The 19,634-nt window shown below is 37.4% G+C and overlaps 2 protein-coding genes, 1 long non-coding RNA gene and 1 pseudogene across 5 annotated transcripts; 1 reads left to right on the forward strand and 3 right to left on the reverse strand.

Moving 5' to 3' along the window:
• Nucleotides 1-217: 217 nt before the first annotated feature.
• On the reverse strand, nt 218-6,697 carry LOC122276639 (chromatin remodeling protein EBS). 2 transcript variants are annotated; one of them, XM_043086512.1, is made up of 6 exons: nt 6,334-6,697; nt 5,902-6,244; nt 5,253-5,321; nt 4,403-4,541; nt 4,118-4,183; nt 218-579 (listed from the first exon to the last, which is right to left on the reverse strand). In XM_043086512.1, exons 1-5 carry the CDS (start codon nt 6,404-6,406, stop codon nt 4,166-4,168), a joined length of 642 nt encoding a protein of 213 aa, XP_042942446.1. In that variant the 5' UTR covers nt 6,407-6,697; the 3' UTR covers nt 218-579; nt 4,118-4,165. The 2 variants fall into 2 exon arrangements, with proteins under 2 accessions (XP_042942446.1, XP_042942445.1); XM_043086511.1 differs by lacking the exon at nt 4,118-4,183 and having other exon boundaries at nt 6,334-6,696.
• A 974-nt stretch (nt 6,698-7,671) lies between these two features.
• On the reverse strand, nt 7,672-11,944 carry LOC122276637 (50S ribosomal protein L4-like). The gene is made up of 9 exons (XM_043086510.1): nt 11,782-11,944; nt 11,311-11,467; nt 11,119-11,180; nt 10,779-10,905; nt 10,156-10,304; nt 9,562-9,669; nt 9,340-9,459; nt 8,408-8,581; nt 7,672-8,118 (listed from the first exon to the last, which is right to left on the reverse strand). Exons 2-9 carry the CDS (start codon nt 11,420-11,422, stop codon nt 8,017-8,019), a joined length of 954 nt encoding a protein of 317 aa, XP_042942444.1. The 5' UTR covers nt 11,423-11,467; nt 11,782-11,944; the 3' UTR covers nt 7,672-8,016.
• A 1,776-nt stretch (nt 11,945-13,720) lies between these two features.
• Nucleotides 13,721-15,901, forward strand: LOC122276641. 2 transcript variants are annotated; one of them, XR_006228924.1, is made up of 3 exons: nt 13,723-13,864; nt 14,144-14,354; nt 15,569-15,901. It is a non-coding gene; the product is annotated as an uncharacterized LOC122276641 (long non-coding RNA). The 2 variants fall into 2 exon arrangements; XR_006228923.1 differs by lacking the exon at nt 14,144-14,354 and having other exon boundaries at nt 13,721-13,864.
• LOC122276640 lies at nt 15,580-18,684 on the reverse strand (annotated as a pseudogene).
• Between the last annotated feature and the right edge of the window lie 950 nt (nt 18,685-19,634).

A 19,634-nucleotide genomic window follows, 5' to 3' on the forward strand; every position in this document is an offset into this window, starting at 1 on the left:
ACGTGTGATAGATCACTAGTTGGAAGACAAATTTTATTAATATTCAATATAATAAATTGTATTTATCATCATTTTCACCATCTTCTTGTCTCTTGATGTGACATCAAATGATTAGTAAACAAGTAAAAAACCGAGTGTGAGAAGTGCCTGCAACATCGACGATCACCTTCTGGCTCATAGCATGACGGCCAAAAAACATTAACGAATGAACCTCATATCGGAAAAGTTATCCAACTAAATAGACAATGAGAAAGCTGCTATGATGCAAGCCACAAACCATTACTAGAAGTTCAGAATCTGGTTTCTTTTTCACTTCAATGCCTTCAGTTCAATGCGTTCTTCTAAATCCACAGTTGAACTGAAATCTCTTTTTGGGCAGAATGAAAGAAGTCCAGTATTTTAATTAACCTAGCAGAGATACATATATCTCTGTCAAATACATTATAAGTTACTAACAGGCGCCAGTCTACGCTGTACATTCCACAAAACAACACTCAAAGAGCCGCTTCCTCACGCAAATAGTTGTCTCCTCGTGCAATCCCTCAATTTTGGTCATCTCCTGCGACGCTTGGGCTCCACCTGTGAAGGATTTAGAACATCATCAATGAATAAAACTACCAAAGGGTAAAGAAAACATTCTGATGCCTCTAGCTAAAATCAATAACAGGACTTACATATTCTATTACTGTATCTAACGTTACTTTTTTTAAATTACCGATTCCAATAGAATAAGTCAATCAATAACGGGTTATTTTCAAATTACCGACCCTAGTGCCTTCAGTTTCCAAATAAACGAAATAAACATATCAACCATGAGACAGGGTTTCCAAATAACACAATTTTTATTTTCTATTTTTCCGAATAATCCACCAACATCGAGCCTGTTCTCACCTTCATTTTTTTAATAAATACAATGAAATTTTATTGAACGAATGTAATAGACGAAACCCATGTACACATGAAGTATACAAAAGAAAACACTTAGTTACATTCTATAAAGAAGAAGAAGAAGAAAACAGAAAATCTTGAGCTCCATCAAGTCCTATAGCAGAAAACCATTGTAATAAAGTAAATACAAAGAATTTCCAGATTTCCTCCAAGGTGCGCTCCTTATCGTTAAAGCATCGCTCATTCCTTTCCTACCAAATACACCACATGAGACACAAAGGAACCATCTTCCACACTGCAACCACTCGTTTAGAACTATGAAACCCCATACAGCATGCAAAAAAATCCACTACTGTCCTCGGCATCACCCAAACCAGTACAACTCTTCTGAAAACACCATCCCATAATGCATTTGCCACCTCACAAAACAAAAGTAAATGATCCACCGATTCCCCATGCTTCTTACACATAAAACACCACTCCATAATAACAAAGCCCCTCTTCCTCAGATTATCTTTTTTTTTATATCCTTGGATGTACGGGCCAGCTTACACGCACCTCGACTAATCCTCAGATTATTAATTGTCAAAATATTTCCAAGTGATGCTGTCCAAATGAAAAATGCAACTTTGGAAGGCACATGAGATCTCCAAATGCACTTCCAAGGAACAGAATCACTCTGCTGAACAGTCAATACCTTATAGTAAGACTGTACTGAGAATTTTTTGCTGCCATAATGCTTCCATATCATTTTATCCCTCTCATCACCCCAAACCAGCAGGGAATAAAGGAAGCAGAAAAAATCAGACGCCTCATTAAGTTCCCAATCCTGAACAGCTCTAGTAAAACCAACATCCCACTGCAAAATTCCATTAGAATTTACCATCAGATCAGCAACAGATGCAAGCCGATTAGATGCTATACAAAAAATAGCAGGGAACACACTACAAAGATCCCGATCACCACACCAAGTATCAAGCCAAAATCGGACCCTTGTACCCCTCACCGACAATAAAATTTGTATGTTTTACAAAGTTCTCCCATCCCTTTCTAATAAATTTCCAAAGACTCACTCCATAGGTCCCCCTAACCTCCTTAGAACACCCACACATCCTTCTCCCCCCCCCCCCCCCCCCCCCCCAAAAACCAGTACAACTCTTCTCCACTACCCCATCCCAAATAGACTTTGCCTTGAAAGACGCCCAAGTGGAAGACCAAGATACTTCAATGGCAAAGCAGCAACTTTACATCCCAACAACTCCATCAAGCAATTAATACTCTGCACCTCCTCCACAGGAACCATCTCCGACTCATCCAAATTCACCTTCAGACCTGATAAAACAGCCCTTAAGGCTTGAATCTGTCCACGATCAGCATCACAAAAAATAATAGTGTCATCTGCAAATAAAAGGTGAGAAATAGTAATATAACCATTATGAGCATTGCCCACCTTAAAGAAATCCACCCCCCCCCCCCCCCTTCCCCCCTTTCCTCAGAGCAGCCCCCACCATTTGGTTCAAAGCTTCCATGATAATAACAAAAAGGAAGGGAGATAACGGATCCCCTTGTTTCAAACCGCGAGAACTATGAAAAAAACCACAAAGACTCCCATTAACTAACACTGAAAACCGAGTAGTAGAGACGCAATGTCTAATCCATCCACACCACCTCCCCCCAAATCCACATCTCCCAAGCATATAAAAAAGAAAATCCCAGTTCACATGATCATATGGCTTCTCCATATCCAGCTTACAAATGAAACCTGCAACCCCTTCCCTCAAACGGCTGTCTAGACATTCATTAGCAATCAGCATAGAATCAAGAATTTGCCTACCCCGAACAAAAGCATTTTGGGACTTAGAGAGAGAGAGAGAGAGAGAGAGAGAGAGAGAGAGAGAGAGAGAGAGAGAGAGAGAGAGTGGCAGGCCTGAGTCAGATTTTAGGATTTCTCTTGATAAATATGAAACAAGATATTATAATATTTTAGCATCTAGCTGCCCCAAGCAAATCCATAGTTCACTATAGTCTAACAAATAAAAACACAGAAATATCATAAGAACAAAGAAATATTTTATCACAACCGGTGTGCCTGATGCTGTAACAGGACTAAATAAACAAGGTGCTTCATACGAGATCTTCCACAAATAATGTGCTGCAGATTTTAGCATGAGTGAGGAAATTCTTAGTTTGACCTATGACACCAGAAAGGACATAAAAGTGGAATACTATGTGTGTTTACCAGAGCTAGACAAGCGTATAATTAATGCCATTGCTTTTATATTAAAATTGCATGGAAGCTAAAAATAGTGTTAAAATTGAATAGAATGACCGAGACAAAAGGAGCTCAAGACTATGAGATTAACGTGTAAACAACAGAAAAAAAATCCCCCAGAAATGTTTACTTGGAATTATATATGATATTAAGCGGCCAAACGATTTTAGTTAAGTCCGAGAGATGTTTAAGAAGCACGATGGGGGGACATTTATTTTACCCTAAACATGTTCAGAAGCAAATAGTGGCCTCTATAGAACCACTTTTGCAGTAGCATTTCAATCACCAAATCTGATCTCCTTAACTCTCCAACATAACATCTTCTTGCGTATGACCAAAATGGCATGTAGGCCAATAAAGGCAATGGGAAAAATGAGAAATCAACATTAGGGATTGCCAGAAAAAAGTTTTAAGGAGTGGAGTACATCAGGGGACTGTTGAGAGATACAAGAAAGTCAAGAATATTCATGCTGTTATATCTAATTCTTGGGACAATAGAGCTCTTATTATAAAGGATTTGTCTTAATTTTTTTTTTCCTTTATAAATTGGGATTATAAGGATGATGCCTAGGAGGGTGGTCGATCTTTTTGCTTGTTGTAGGGGCCTTCTGGGCAACCCCCAAATGGAATCCATGTGGAAAAAGACTCCTCTCTGTCACGTGGTGTATTTGGCTTGAAAGGAATGGATGGAGTTTTAATGACCAGGAACGCTCTTTAGAAGAATTTAGATGTTTTTTTTTTCTGTATCTTATTTCTTTGGGTCTCTGCTATTGTTTTTAATTGGGCTAGTTTTCATGATTTTCTTGAATCCATCTCTAGATTCTAACTTGTAATTAGGAGTTAGCTATTGTATACCTTATATGTACTTGGGCTATGCCTCATTACTTGATTCAATAAAATTTTATTTTACCTATAAAAAAAAAATATTTTTTTCCTTTATAAACATGCAGAATCTACCTCCAGACCAACTACACCGAACAAGAGACGTCCACCACGGTTTGAGTTTCAGACAATATGCACCTTCTGTTTCAAAAATAAAAACCACGTTTTACTTGAACAGAATATTTCTCAACACTACTATTTTCTTTAACCTCTAATACAAAAACCAAAAAATACATTAGCACAAAAACATGTGCATTGTGCATCATGCACAAGATGAGACGAGAAAAGAAATGACGCAAACAAAGACACAACATGCATCTACAATTATGTGGAATTAAGAAAACAAAGTATTCCTCCCACCTTGGCATCAGCAGCTGGTGATGCTGAAAATGTAATCTGGGGTTTTTTAACATCCTCATCAGATGAACATTCAGAACACACAAAGCGATCCAATTTTTTAGCTTCTTCAATGGTCATGCCCACACAAGCAGGATGATACCTATACGGCAATGGTGAGTATTGCAATTAGCTCATGAGCAAGTGATTTGAAATTCAAACACAGCATATCAGAACTCAAGGCACTCCCAAAGCAGTATAATTATGCAACATCAATAGGAATGGATTTTCCATTTTCTACAGAATGACTTATTACACATCAGTCCAACATTTGTAAACATTAACAAAAGAAAACTAATCTTTCACAACATGGAACTTACAGCAGTTAATCCAAATCAAAACAAGAGCCAAAAAACAACAGGATGATGACAAAAAGCATAAACAAGACAGCGAGATATAGACATATCTGGCAAAAAGAGTACCAGGATAGAACAACTAAACATCTAGGCTTCTGTTAGCCGTGTTTCGCTGTTTGCAAAAGGAAAGCTTGCTCTTATTTCTACTTAATTTCTTCTTTATGATAGCTGGATTGTAGATTGATTATCCCATCCATGTGCTGATCATGTCTAACATAAAGCTCTATCATCCATTCTTGTTTTGATAACTAAACATATCTAATTCTTCTAACTCACTAGGGTCACAACCCAACTGCAGAGTAAGTGTACAAAGGATAAGAAGCCTAATTAAGAGAGGATAGGGAACAAAAATTCAAAAACTCTACAAAGGAAGAAAAGTGGGCATCATTTTGGGAGATTGTCCACTCATACGAAGAAAAAAAATAATAATAATAAAATAAGAACCTACATCAACTTACCAATCCTTGCACCCCTCACATTGCACCATGAGGTCATCCGGGTTGTAAGGCATCTCACATTTGCAGTACCTTCAGGAAAAATGCCAAAAAAAATCAGAACCCATCAATGTACTTATCCAAATCAATACAAAAAATAAAAGAGAAAAAAAACAGATGTAAACCAAACCCAAAAGAGCAAAAAACTAAGCTCAAACAATCAGAATCGGGAATGACCGAATAAGCTATTCATGAAAATTTTGAATCAGTTATTTTAGTGTTAATAAAAATATAAAAAATAATATAATGCAATGCAAACATTTAAAATCATGTATAAAATAATTTAAAACATAAATTCATAGACTAGTTTCAATAAGAACATAACTTGAGTCTAAATAAATTCAATAAGCATATAATTCATGTATTCGAGCTCAAGTATCCTTTTTTTTTTTTTTGCCTTCAACATTCTCATGTAAGAAGAAAATAAATACCATTGAGTTATAAGGGCATGACAATGTTATCACAAATTTAATGCAAAAATACCATTCTTTGAATCAGCTGAGTCAATTTGAATCAATTGATTGAAGTGGTTGAGTGAAGGATTCAAAAAAATACTCTAAAACCGATTCGCTTTTCGAATGATTCAGTTTGAATTAAACCACAAAAAACTCACACGGCCACTCGGTCGGGAGTGAACCCTCCAGTAGCAGCCTTGTACTCAAATCGGCAATAGTAATCCTCAGCCCCAACATTCTCAAGCTTGGTGTAGTTCTTGAACGAGTGAACGGTGCACTTCCCTTCGATAGTGTGGGCGCTCTGCACGTCATAGTGGTCGGACAAGAAGAGTTCCTTGGCTCCGTGGAACTGTCTCCGCCCTCCGATTGACTCCTCGGGCCGATAGTACCACCTCACCCTCACCTTCACGTTGTTCCGACCATCCATCTCGATCTTCTCTATGCGCGCCACATATGGGGGCTTACCCGTGTCCGATGGTCGCATCAGCACGCAGTCCCCAGCTGCCAAAACCAACCAAAAAGTTAGAAACTTTGAAACCCAACAAACAAAAAACGAACATTTTTTGAAAGGTGGATGTTTTGGGTTTTACCTCTGACAACCTTGTTGGTGCCTCTAATGGTGTAGGAATCTATGTCCCTTTTGCCAGGTCTAGTTTTGGCCATTGAGTAGGGTTTGTGCAGGAGAGGAGGGTTAAAAACAAAAAGAGGAGTTGAAAATGTAGGGACTGTGAGTACTGAAGAGAAAACAGAATATAAAGATTAGTCTTAGAATGAAAGATTAGTTTTTAGAACCTAAATTTAGGTGGGAGAAGAGAAATGAAGAGAAACGACAGGGTCTTCTTCAATCTTCATGGAGATGGAGGAGGACAGATCAGCGTGACGCTTGACCTGGGAGTAACAGTGACCTTTCTTTATCGGTTCAAGCCTTCAAGGCAGGTGTCGTCGTTTGCCGTCCCATTTTCTATGTAAAAGCCATTCTATGATAGTTTAGCCTTTTTTCTTTCGAAATCAAGGTTGTTGAGGCGATCATTGTCGCCTTAATAAAGTCAAATTATATAACGAATTTTCTTAGTGGACATAATTGGTGGTTGTATTTACCTTCCCATTACGTACTCTTGGAGTACAAAAAGCATTACTTCCATTTAATTAACAATTAAAACGAAATATGGACTATAGTATCAATAAATAATTAATACTTGCCAAAGTTAGATGACCTGATTGGCATTATCCTAGTCTCCAAAATAGAAATCGGAGTTTGAAACCCCCTCCTCTCAAATGTTTAAAAAAAAAAAAAAAAACACCTTTCCTATCACATGACATCACATGACAAATGTGGTTCAGGTGAGATCTGAAGTTGTCAAAGCAACGATAGTCGTCACAGTAGGCATCGATCGGGATGACTATAAATAACTTTTGAAAGGCACTTACTTTACCAGTTGAGGCGATTTTTCTACGTTACAATTTATATATACATACATACGTACGCATGTGTATGTATGTATGTATAAATAAATAATGATAAGCTGCATACTTCCACAGACAATAAGATGAAAGAAATATGGGTTTAGTAGCAGAGACTGCAGTCATTCACGGGGAAAATGAACAGAACTCAGCTTGTGCTCGATTGTCTCCGTGGAATAATGCTAAAGTTTTCAACGTCCAGCACACTTTGACCGCCATGGATCACTTCCACACCGACCGGACAAGTTTGAACTTGAAATCATAACAATGTTTCTCAGGCTGACTCAGCCACACTTTGACCTTAGCCAGAAGATCCACAAAGCTATTGCCATCTGACCTAAAAGATAACATCTGGCTGCGGTGCAATATCACGAATGAGCAAGCTCTTTTTCAAAGCCTTCAGGTTTTTATCAGCCATTGTGACCTGAAGTCACTATTTCTTAACTTCCATGTCCATCACTTGTTCGTATTTCAAATGGTACAGAAAAATATGATTCATGAAGCCAAAAGTACTTCCACTGCAACATACTTTTTATAATGTTAGCCAGTGGCACATAAAAAAAAATTGCAGAAAAAAGTGAATTCCCTGCCTTTAATCGTGATTTAGGATAGCCAGCCAATTTTCAACTGCAAAATTCTCGGCTGAAGATACAAGGCCAATGCACAAGAAAAATCAACCCATCCAACAATGGATTTCCATATTTTGACAGAAGCAGCGCACAAATATGTTCTGAATCCCATTTCTTCTATGAAAGAGAAAATAATTCGTATTCTCATCTGAAACTGGAATGTAGCTTGTAAAGTGGAGTGCTTTAACGGTTAATTGGAGTGTGCATCCTCTCAACAATTTTGTTTACTGCCTCACGGGACATTACCAGTGTGTCATGAAGCAGGATGCTGTAGACATTCAAACCCTGTAAAACATGAGCAACAAGCATCAGCCAGCAGCATTACCCAATTGAATTATCTAACTTGACTCATGGGAAACAAAGCAACCATGTGTTTGGAAGTTATTTTCAAATACTCAACATAAATAGTTGAATACGTATGATAAATCTTTTTCATCTTGGTAAATTGGGTCCCACACTCGAGGCCCCCCCGATTTCACCTACCTCCCCACGATCCCTCCTTAGGACAACAAAAATTAATTAATTTTCTTACAACTGAAACACGGCAAGGAATAAGGTCAGAAGAGCAACTTACAATTGATGGCAGTACATTTGCATAATGTAGATTTTGTGTAGCCAACTTCAACTTTTCACCTATGGGGCCACCATCCACCAGCAGAAGTTTCTTGGTGTTCTCCATTTGCTTGACATAATTCACCAAATTCTTGGTCTTATGTGTTGGAACCTCCAAGTCATCAAATACTAGAAGCTGTACACTTGCCAAATTTTTGAGTTATGTCTCATTAACCAAATAGAACAAAAGATTCCAGTACTTAATACATGAAAGAACATGCCAAAAATACGATTCAGGCACTTTTGTTAAGAGAACAAAAAAAATGAAAGATCTTCATATGCTCAATAAAGAAATTATCATTGATATTCAAGAATAATCATATACGCTAAATTGGTGAAACAATATTTATCCAAATAAACCAATCAAAGTCAATAAAAGGCTTCTTGGTGGTACTTTTCACATGAGAAAAAATCAGATGAATTTCTGAAATTTGATTTTTTTTTTTTTTTTTTTGATAAGTAATTCCTGAAAATTGATCATAAAAGAACATATGTGCTACACAGCCTACACTTGTGCTTGGATAAGCAGAATTTGAGCTTCACCAGAGACATTTCCATTATTTCTGGAGGACATCTCAACCTCATCCCAACTCTGAATGTTTACTCAACTTTTCGAAAGCCACCAGGTGGTAAAGTTCTGAACTGACAAGTGACTTACATTAATCTTCCTAATATCACCCAAGTAATGGCAAATACTACAGCACACAAGCATAGAACCCATTAACTAAACCAGTTAAGGACAGAGACAGAATACAAGCTGAGGACAGCTCATACTTTCTACAAGGTCCAAAAGAAATTACCATATGTTGATGTTTTCATAATTAAATTCCAACCTACAACTCTAATCAGAGTAAGCCAGAAACAGAAAATACTGGGAAGGGACAAGAGACATGCCTTTCCTTCTGCTGCACGAGCTGTCAAAGCAATCTTCAGCCCAAGACGACGAACCTTCTTATTCAGCTTGAAAGCATGACTTCGTGGCTTAGGGCCATGCATGGTAGCACCACCCCTAAACTGTGCACACCCATTGAATTCATTACGGTCCATTGAAATACATCTAAATTTCTTGGTAACAATGCAAACCTTAAAATCCATAACTATAAGCAGAGTAACTACCTGGGGTCCACGCAATGTTCCATGCCTTGCTCGACCAGTACCCTTCTGCCGCCAAGGCTTTCTCCCAGTGCCACTAACCTCGCTAATGGTTTTTGTTGAATGTGTTCCCTGCAGGTCGCTCAATCAGCAATAAGTCTTACTGATATCCACATGCACTTCATCCCATGATTCACAAGACAGGATTGATAACCTTTTTTCCCTCTTTGAGCTAGATTCCAGACTAACCATATGCAAGATTAAAGTTGAGAAAGCTCACAAGGATCTAAACATTCAAAACCCCAAAAAAATGACAGGTGACAATCTAGAAGAACTTGATCAGTAAACTTCCAGTAATGCAAGAACCCAAAGGATTCTGAGGCAACACTATATTGCACTTGGAATAAGAATGAAAACAGGAATTCACCGATTGCAACAATTGCAGGACAGAATGCAGCCACACTATTTCTTACACTTGTTAAGGTATCACTAAAAAGTAAAAGCATTAACCATGCTTTTGGTTTTTCTATTTACTGCTACTTATACTTTTACATTAATACCATTAGTGCCATTATAACCCCATGCCACCAAAACTGGAAAATAATTATCAATAACCACCTGTTGCCGTTTTGCAAGCTGCCATCGCACCACACGATGAACAATATCCTTCCTAATAGGCACATCAAAAACATCGCCAGCCAAAACCATGAATCCCTTATCTTCATTATGAAAATTTGTTACTGGAATGACCAGGTCTTGATAAAGTCCTACAGCACGTTACATTACTTCATTAAAACGTTTTATAGAGACATCAAATTTGATATCAGTAGCAATGCTCAAATTATTTGGCAAGCTCATCCATAGCCACAAGATGAAATATAAGAAAAAAGACAAGTAATGGGAAGGAAGTCAAAATAAACATAAAGTAAACAAACATTTTGATGTATCAAACTACCACAAAAATTGAACTGCTCTCTCCGTCAAAAAATGATAATCCTAATTTTTATCTGTTACTTATAAAAAATTGCTCCTTTAAAAAAAACCAAGGTAGTTATATGAATTGTAAGTGTCAACCTTCAACAAACTCTGGCGCTTCGCAAGAAAAAAGGGCTATTATCATATCTATTAAAGGTAAACAAGCACATGCACATTGCACACACATGCTCAATAAGAAGTATGCTTCTCCTAAGCAAAGCGGTACTTGTAAATGAATGCATGACATGTTAAGGTCTTCCTCCTACCAATACTACGCTCTGCTGTTACCACAGGCTTCGTAGACAATAAATGAGAGGGAAATGCTCCTTCACCCGATTCAGGATTCAGAATGGAAGTTGAAAGCCATCTATTCGCAAGGATAGGCGATCCACCCTACAGTAATACATACAACATAGGCTTATAACTAAAACACCAAAAGTACGGGAAGCAATACAACATAGGCTTATAACTAAAACACCAAAAGTACGGGAAGCAAGCAGAGCCCAACAAATTGGCGTGTTGAATACGCGGTTACTGTGGACATTCCATCGGTAGTAGCTTTTAAAAACCAACAGTGTGAGCAAATAAACTGTAATAAACATGAACCTTTGAAAGACAGGAGGATCCTGAAGAAAACATGTTATCCCCACGAAGATGGCCGCACAAATCTGTTAAGATAGGGAAAAATGGACAAATAAAGAAAATTAAGATTTATAAAGCCACAAAAGTGACCCAAGTTTGCAATCTAACAAATAATGACCGACAAAGAAAAAAAAAATAGATGCATATCTTTCTTACAATGATAAGTACGAAATGATGGACATTTGATAGTTGAAGAATCACAGCGGCCAAGTGCATTTAGGGACCCATAAGAGGAACGTAAAAGCTTTCTGGATACTGAAACCGCCATATACTCCAACGAACTAGTAAAGACTCCCCCCGAAGTTTATTCCAGCTAAAAGGAAACAAAAAGCTACATGTTAATCTACACTCCCAAAGATTAGTTTTCCTCGAGCGCAACTATAAAATACATATTTTTAAGCCATGGAATCCAAGAATTTACTTAGTGCTAAACGTGCATTGAGGCATGGAACTAGAGACACGAAAAAACTGTTTAAAGCGGATTGATTGGACTTATTTAACGTTATAAACCACCATTTAGATTGATTTCGAGGCGTTTGAGAAATTTCCGTCGAGAAAATAGAAATATAAAGTAAAATAGAAAAATTCCTGAATACCAAAAGAAGAGGAAAATAGTAAAAGTGGTACCATTTCAAGGTCTTGGCTTTAATATTTCCGTTCAAATTCTCCTGAAGATTGATCGCTGTCGATGCTCCCGTCGAGAGTGTTATGGAGGCAAGCGAAAGAGAGCGAGGGATTTCTGCCGAAAACGAAGACCCAGTAAGCATGTCGAGTTGGTGAGGGGCCTCAATACGTGGAGCCCATCCCACTATCACTATGGGCTTTATCCAAGATCAGAAAGCCCAAGTAACCTTCTACATAAGAATCATCATTTGTTCATGACTGAAAAAACAGTTAAAGGTATTAGTTCTGCAACAGGTACCCGTCGTTGGGTGCCTTTTGTGGAATCAGCTGACGTGGGCCAGCTGATATTATTAAAAAAAATTTTTGAAAAATGCCAAATGAAATGGAAGAGGCAGTGTTTGCAGCAACCTGTGTTCTTCCGGCAACTGCAATGAAATAAAAGAGGCAGAGTGACATCTGAGGCTGAAAAATAGTGCTTTTCAAAATTTTGCTCCATCTCTAATTTCTCCAGTTTTCATTTCCATCCTTAAGAGCATAGTCAATGCAATTGTTGCCATGATTGTTAGTTGAGTAGTTTTTAATATGTATACAAACAAGCTCTGCTTCATCAGCAATCATTCCCTTGTGAAATTAGCTTTGAAGAGTTCCATGTAGGAGATCCCGTACTTCTCTCTCACCAAAGCGGCAGAATGGGCTCTGGATGTGTCATATGGAATTCTTAAATCTTTTGAGAGTTGTTGCCCAATGTAGAAAGAGTTAAAAGGCTCTTAGAAACTCAGGTACATAGATATATCGGTAAGGTTAGTCCTTTCTGAACCATTATCGTTCTTGGTCCATCTTGGAAGTTACTTCCTGCAAAAAGTCTACAACTCTTTTCCTTTCTGGATATTTGAAACCCACTATGGACAAGCTTGCTCCCGAAGTTGAATATGTTTCGTGGGTATACGAAAGGTAGTGTTGCATTTCCAACGAGAAGAAGAATAATCGAAGGAAACGAATGAAACTTTCCATTTCATTATTACACGTGGATGACGTGTACACGAGAGGTATCCAATGCTGCGGAGAAATACTTTTTGCAGTCGAGAAATACAATCAGCGTACAGTCGTAAAAAAAAAAATGAATTAATACAGGACCTATATGAAAAAAAAAATATTTTTATAACTTTTTTTTATTCATATAAATCCTTCTGAATATAAAATAATTTTTTTATAATTTTTTTTATTCATTCCATACAGCCGACTGCACGCCGACTGCATTTTCCGACTGTATCTACTAAAGCCCTATAAAAAAAATTCTACTTGCAACTGGCTGGGGAACCCTGCATACCCATCCTTCCATGTGTATAGATGAAACGATGCGTTTCATATGCACCAAACGACCGTGTATCAAATTCTTCGTCTGCACTCCCTTCGTCTTCCTTCATAGAACAGAGCAAACTTTCCAAAACGCAGGGTTCAACTAGGGTGAACGCAGCCAAAAGTCATTAGATCCTTATTGTCATCTTACACTACATTTTGCAGCCATACGCGTGTACATACTTACAGTTGAGGTTGGAAGTAAGTGGATTTTTTTTTTTTTTTCTTTTCTTACTAAATCCAGCAAAGGCTTGTCACCATCTTCAACCATTGAAATTATCTCCTTTTTTGAAATCGATCATAGTGAAGAAATAAATAATTTTAATCTGAAGAGCAGTAGTTCCTTCATAAATGGTGCTCAACTTGAGTCCAAAGGAGCAAACTGCAGTCTTCCTTCTTCTAGAACGGTATCTCTGCAACTTCCTCGTAGACGACCTGTCTTGAGATAATCCACTGCAATATTTGTGTGTACGTTCAATATTCCTATGGATGGTAAAGCAGAAGTTAAAAAATGATTCCAGGGCCGGAAAAATGGACTTATTAAGGGATTTAGAATCAATGTGACATGGGATTTGAGAGTGAGAGAGGGAGAGAGAAAACCAAACCCAGTGTGGAGCGTTGGGGTCAGAAGGATCGCGGCCAACGGTGGCAACCACCGGCGACGATGATGACAGACGATGATGATGGCGGGCGACAGATCTGGTTCTCGCGACGACACACACACTCTCTCGTACGCATATGCTAGCTTTCTTTGACTATTGATTTTCGTGTTTTCTGTTTGATTTTTTTTGTTTTCCATTTTTTTTCCGCGTCAGTCGATTCCCCAAAGTACCCAAAACACGGTTGCCTGTAGCATAATTGTTTTCTTATTTCTAATAATCATTTGTTGATGAATCGAAAAAACATAAAAGAAAAGGAAAGCAATGAAATATTTAAATTAGAAGGCTTTTGAAAACAATTTATATACCACAATACAAAGACTAATAGGCCCAAACTCATACTTTTTCAGGTCTTCTATTTTTGGGATTGAAGTTATAAAAATGTGGTTTAGAGAGAGAGGAAAATGATCTTCATTCAGTGCTTATAGCACAACAGTAGTGATTGAAGCTCTAACTATATGCTACTACTGTTGGTAAAAGATGGGCGTTATGCCATCTGGACCAAGTGCTTTAGTTGGATTCATTTAGTGCAAACCTTCCTCCACTTCAGCAGTTGTGAAAGTAAGTTCCTGATTCATCTCCCTTGTTATCCTTTCTTGAAGAGTAGACAAAAAATTCATGTTGCCTTACTGTGAGTTTGTAGTGAACAGCTCTTGGAAATATTGCAAAATTAGATGGTCTTTTGCTTCAACTTCTTGCCACACACCTACTCCATCTTTCAGCCTAATTATTTGATTCTTTTTCCTCCTCTGAGAAGCTTTACTATGAAAAAATTTGGCATTTTGATCCCTAGCCTTAAGCCATAGAGCTTTGTCTCCAAAGAATTTTAGTCCTTTTCAACCAACATTACACTTCATCTTAAACTTTCTGGTACTCCTCTTTGTTAAGATGAAGAGGATCATCAGCTTGTAAGTTCTTTAGTCGACTCTTAACTTGCAGCAGCTATCTTTGGACATTATCAAAGGACAATTTTTCTCATAAATAAATAATTTATTTTATTATGAAAAAAACATATGTTATATTGTTTTGCCGTCTTCTATATATTAGTGACCTAAGTTTTGGAATAAAAAATTAAAACATATAATAATCAGTGTCAGCATTGAAGTTCTCGTATTTTTTGGATTTTTTATTATAATTTGTACCATAATGGCATAATCATATATTTGCATTTAATTTTTCGAGAGTCAACAATTTTGGGCCCAGTCATGATTCACAACTAGGGACAAAGCAGAAGGAATCATACTTGTGGGGGCCAGGATTTGATTTGTAGGGCTATTCCAGCATCAAGACAGAAAAATCTCCATACCTTTTTCATCGTCCTGTCCATATCAGCAATGATTTTTACAGAAAACCCCAAATAAATCGACCATACCAGCATGCAATGCCATCACACATGCAAGACTCGATGTTTACATGAGCAAAGCTGGATTAGCCGAAGCCAATAAAGAGGAATGAACAGTGTAGTTATAACATTCCTCCGAAACAAGCAGTCCATTTCAGACCTGACACTGAAGATAGAAGCTTGTTTAGTACAGATCATTAGTTTAATAATGCTGTACATTCTTTCTGCTGTAGTTTCAATCACTCACAAATGGAACCAACTCCAGCTATATATAGCCCTTTCAAAAGCTGCGTTTCAAACCCATCAACAAAGAGAACCTGATTCAAATAGCCTGCATGCTTCTGGAATACACATATGATGGCATTACATGACATCAACGATATGGTTTAGAAGTGTTAATTATACAATAATATTTTTGCATCCTGTTATGCAGAATTATCATCTTCATAGCATTGTGGGCGAGATATCCATGGAAAAGGGGTTGCCCAAAACATTGTCCATGTAATACTGGCGGTGGGCAGTATCCATCACTACGAACTGAATATCTTCAGAAGGCTTCCAATGCCATTTTCTTTGATTGATGAACCAGTTGTTTATTTGCTTCTGATCCAGGGCAGTTGATTCAGCTAGAGCCAGCTTCTGTGACTCCTGTTAACAAAGATGTGGAACGCATAAAGATGATTAAGGCCAACTAAACATTACAATGCAGGCTGAAGAATGCATAAATACATACATATATATATATATATTTTAATTAAGGTGTGCATATTAACTTCGCCAATGAGCATTAAGTAGCTTGTAGCAATATAATTACCGATGGGTAAGGCCATTTGTAATGCCTGCTCCACCAATCCAGCAACCGTTGCCTAGCTTCTTTTGGTAGTTTCCCTTTCTTCGATCCTCTTTTCCGTGAACTCCTGTTTCAGACTGCCTCAATATCCACTGTACGTATTTGCGCAAAAAGCTGACCTTTTAGCTCTCGGTCCTCTGCCTGCGGATCAATCAAGTTGTTATTCAAATCAACCACTTCTTCAGATGATCCACTCCTATCCACAGCCTTTCCACCCCCTGGAAAAAAATAACGAAAAACAAAAAACCAGTGAGCAGCTCGACATGAAAATAGACTTTCACAACAATCTCCCGCTAGCTGCACAATTTCAATGAAAAGCAATGAATCCATAAATTCCATGGCAATGAGGAGAATTACCTGTTCTCCCTTCCAACTAGCATAATTTCTAGTTCTAACAAGTTCATATGAACTAACAATAAAATATCAGCCTATTACTATCGGTAGAATATACATATGTCAATACAGTGACACACAGGCGCCAACACTAAGATTGGTCATCTGAATGAAAATTCTTTAATTCCACTATAAATTAACGGATTGGATGTTCCAAAATACAGTTTCCTATGGCTCATTAAATCTTTACAGACCCTCAAATGTCTTTTTCTGCAATCCCACCTAAGTAGGGGAAACTGGGTCATACTCAATCCATGCAGACCTACTTCATGATCTATATATATAAATAATCGATCCCGTCTCATCTTCTCTCTCTCTCTCTCTCTCTCTCTCTCTCTCTCTCTCTCTCTCTCTCTCTCTCTCTCTCTAATTCAAATCTTGATTTCCCATTACTTTTCACCATGCCAGTGACATCCATGGTAGGACAACTGCAAACTCACTTCTTCTTGACGCCCGTTCACCAGTTTCTCTATACCTTTCTACATCACAAGAATTTCTTACTTGATAAAGAAATACGGCCTATTAGATTTAAAACGTCAGTAAAACAAGCCATAATTAATAGTTATAGAACAATAACGTCTTCGCGTGCATACAAGGTGAAAGACTTCAGTAAAGGAGATGGTGATATCTTGAAACAGATAACAGTACTGTACCATGTAATGTTCTCAGAGCATAGGAAATGTGTTTTTTGAGACCTCAACAGAAATGGAATCAACTTTCTGAATAAGTTAATTATATGGATTAGGAAGTAAAAGCACATCAATCGTCTAAGATAGAACTGTTGTACTAACCGAAATTGATAAAAGAAATTGAGCACTACTTTTATCAGATTGGAGTAACTACCTCCATGACATGCTTCCAAATCATAATTAAAGATAGTATCAAGCAAGTCAGAAAATGGAGAAAGGATCCTAAAAATTTCAGCTAAAATTACAGATTTGGAATGAGTGATGTCTTGAGAAAGGATTATTTGATCAATGGGCCGAGGGCATGCAGAAGTGTGATCCAGAACCGTGTATTGTACCTAGAGATCTGCATGTTCCAATAAAAAATTTAAAGGTCATTATTCCTTCCTTTGAAAAACAGCGTACCTAATAAGAAACAACCAAAATTATATATAGACACAAGTACATAACTTGTTTATAAAATTTTTTTAAGGAGCCATATAACATACTCCCACCACACGAATCAGGTAAATTATCAGTTTTCGCCAATGAAAAATGGCCTTAGAAATTGTTGTCACCCAATAGTTCAAACCTTGGGCTTGGAGCGAGCATGCCCCAAAGTACATACATATATGTACATATTATAATCACAACAGGCTGACATTTTTCTGATGTCTATCGCTTTATATGCATTTAGCTTCCCGGCCAGTCCTGATCTAACAGAATACAAGCATTAAGATCTGTACGTATCCATTCAACAAATTACACCCATATTTTTCAGTACTGCCCATGCAAACAAGATGAATATTAGAATGATAGACTCGACCTGTCAAGCTCAGAAAACAAGACAAAAACTGAAAGATAAATAAAAATGGGAAAACATTGAAGAAGAAGAAGAAGAAGGCAAGCAAATACTACCATGATTATTATTTTGCATGCTTGCTTGCATTATATTTATGCACACATGCGAAGGATTAATGCTTTGTTGCAGAAAAGTAAGTACTCATGGAATGCAAATCCAACAACCAGCACAGTGCACCAGAGGTTTTCTCCTCACATTAATTTCTTGACTAATAAAACCATGAAAGGTAGCAACTTTTAGCAAAAAAAACATATGAAGTACCTTCTTTTCTTTTTTGTCTGATCTTTATGAAGTACTGGGAATCAGTCTCGACTCTCTCTCCTTTGCTGATATCACATCCGTAAAGTTTCCACAGTGAGGCAACCAGCCTTATAAACAGCAATTCTACTTCAAAAAAGCAAAAGAAGAAAGTTAAAATATATTTATATATCCAAATAGTTATTTCGTACAATTATGGCGTGCTTATAATTTATATATTAGGTAAGGATTAACTTTGGCCGATTCAAGTACTCCTACAACATTTCAAAAAAAAAAAAAGTACTCCTACAACAGATCATAGATGACAGACCATGCACGTGGCCCCATGTCACTAGCTAGCTCGTCCTTTCGTCCATAAGAGAAGCCATTGAAGACAACGGGAACTGTATCGGGCTGAACCAAGTAGTAAGGATATTGATTATAGTACAAGTTAAGTGCATGACAAATGGTGGACTTGAAAGCATCTTCTCTACTATTCCACCATTTGTTTACGGAAAAATTATTAAGTATTTCCAGATTACGGATGACGTACGTGCATGCTGTTCAAATTGTTTATAAGCTTTTGGACAACATGCATCTGGCATCTTGGATCCATCTACTTATACTTTGCTTCACCCACCACAATAAGACTGCACCAAATTAAATGATTAAACCTTTTTAAGACACAAACACTGTATTAATAATCACAGCCGCTACTGCAAGTTCACACGCATTCACACACACACATATATCTTAAAAGTAGGGTAAGTTTTTTACCTGACATGGCCAACTGCATCAAACTAGAGTGAGAGGAAGTCAGCCGATGTATTAAAAGTTTCAACCGCTTCAGCCCCATCTGAGAAGAACCTTTCCTATCATCAAAAAACTTCTCCGTTACAAGAACTAGCTGGGAATCGAGGACCCGTTTTACAATTAGGATCATAAGCCAAGCTTGAGGGGAAGGGGTCGATGCCATTCGTTTCTTTATATGGAATATATATATATATGCTCATATGAATATAATTAGGAAAATGAATACTTTACTATTCGTCCACGCAAATTAAGAGCCACAATGGTTCAAGTCAATAATGAGCCAATCGCTTCTGCGCGCTGCCCGCTTCTTTTTGATTCGTTGTTAGGAATATTGGCAGTATTTTAATGCACTGCAGCTAATTTTGACTTTGCATGCCTTGGCAGTCCAGTTTATGATTCTCTTCTCGAAAGTTGCTGAAATTGACTTTATAGAATTAGTTTTTTTTTTCTTTTTTTATTTATACAGATTTATCTCCGGGGAACCATCTTCCACATGACTAACTGGAACTCAAAATTCACGAATATTCAATACAAAAGATAGCACTTGTCATCATTTTAATCAAGTTATCAATATCTCTTGATATAACATTAAATGATGAACAAATAAATAACATTCTTACTTTAAAAACTCTTAAGATTTAGAGTTGAGATAAAATAAATTAAGATAAAAATTAAAAAT

This window comes from Carya illinoinensis, chromosome 9 (genome assembly GCF_018687715.1).
Source record: "Carya illinoinensis cultivar Pawnee chromosome 9, C.illinoinensisPawnee_v1, whole genome shotgun sequence".
In the NCBI taxonomy this organism is placed as follows: domain Eukaryota; kingdom Viridiplantae; phylum Streptophyta; class Magnoliopsida; order Fagales; family Juglandaceae; genus Carya; species Carya illinoinensis.

Excerpts from the sequence above, each read along its gene's own strand:
- LOC122276639 (XM_043086511.1), bottom strand. The coding sequence starts at position 6,406 with ATGGCCAAAACTAGACCTGGCAAAAGGGACATAGATTCCTACACCATT. Across the intron at positions 6,245-6,333 it reads CACCAACAAGGTTGTCAGAG|CTGGGGACTGCGTGCTGATG; the intron begins GTAAAACCCAAA and ends TGGTTTTGGCAG. Across the intron at positions 580-4,402 it reads CACCAGCTGCTGATGCCAAG|GTGGAGCCCAAGCGTCGCAG; the intron begins GTGGGAGGAATA and ends AATCCTTCACAG.
- LOC122276637 (XM_043086510.1), bottom strand. The coding sequence starts at position 11,422 with ATGGCGGTTTCAGTATCCAGAAAGCTTTTACGTTCCTCTTATGGGTCC. Across the intron at positions 11,181-11,310 it reads ATCATTTCGTACTTATCATT|ATTTGTGCGGCCATCTTCGT; the intron begins GTAAGAAAGATA and ends CTATCTTAACAG. Across the intron at positions 10,305-10,778 it reads AACAGCAGAGCGTAGTATTG|GACTTTATCAAGACCTGGTC; the intron begins GTAGGAGGAAGA and ends AACGTGCTGTAG.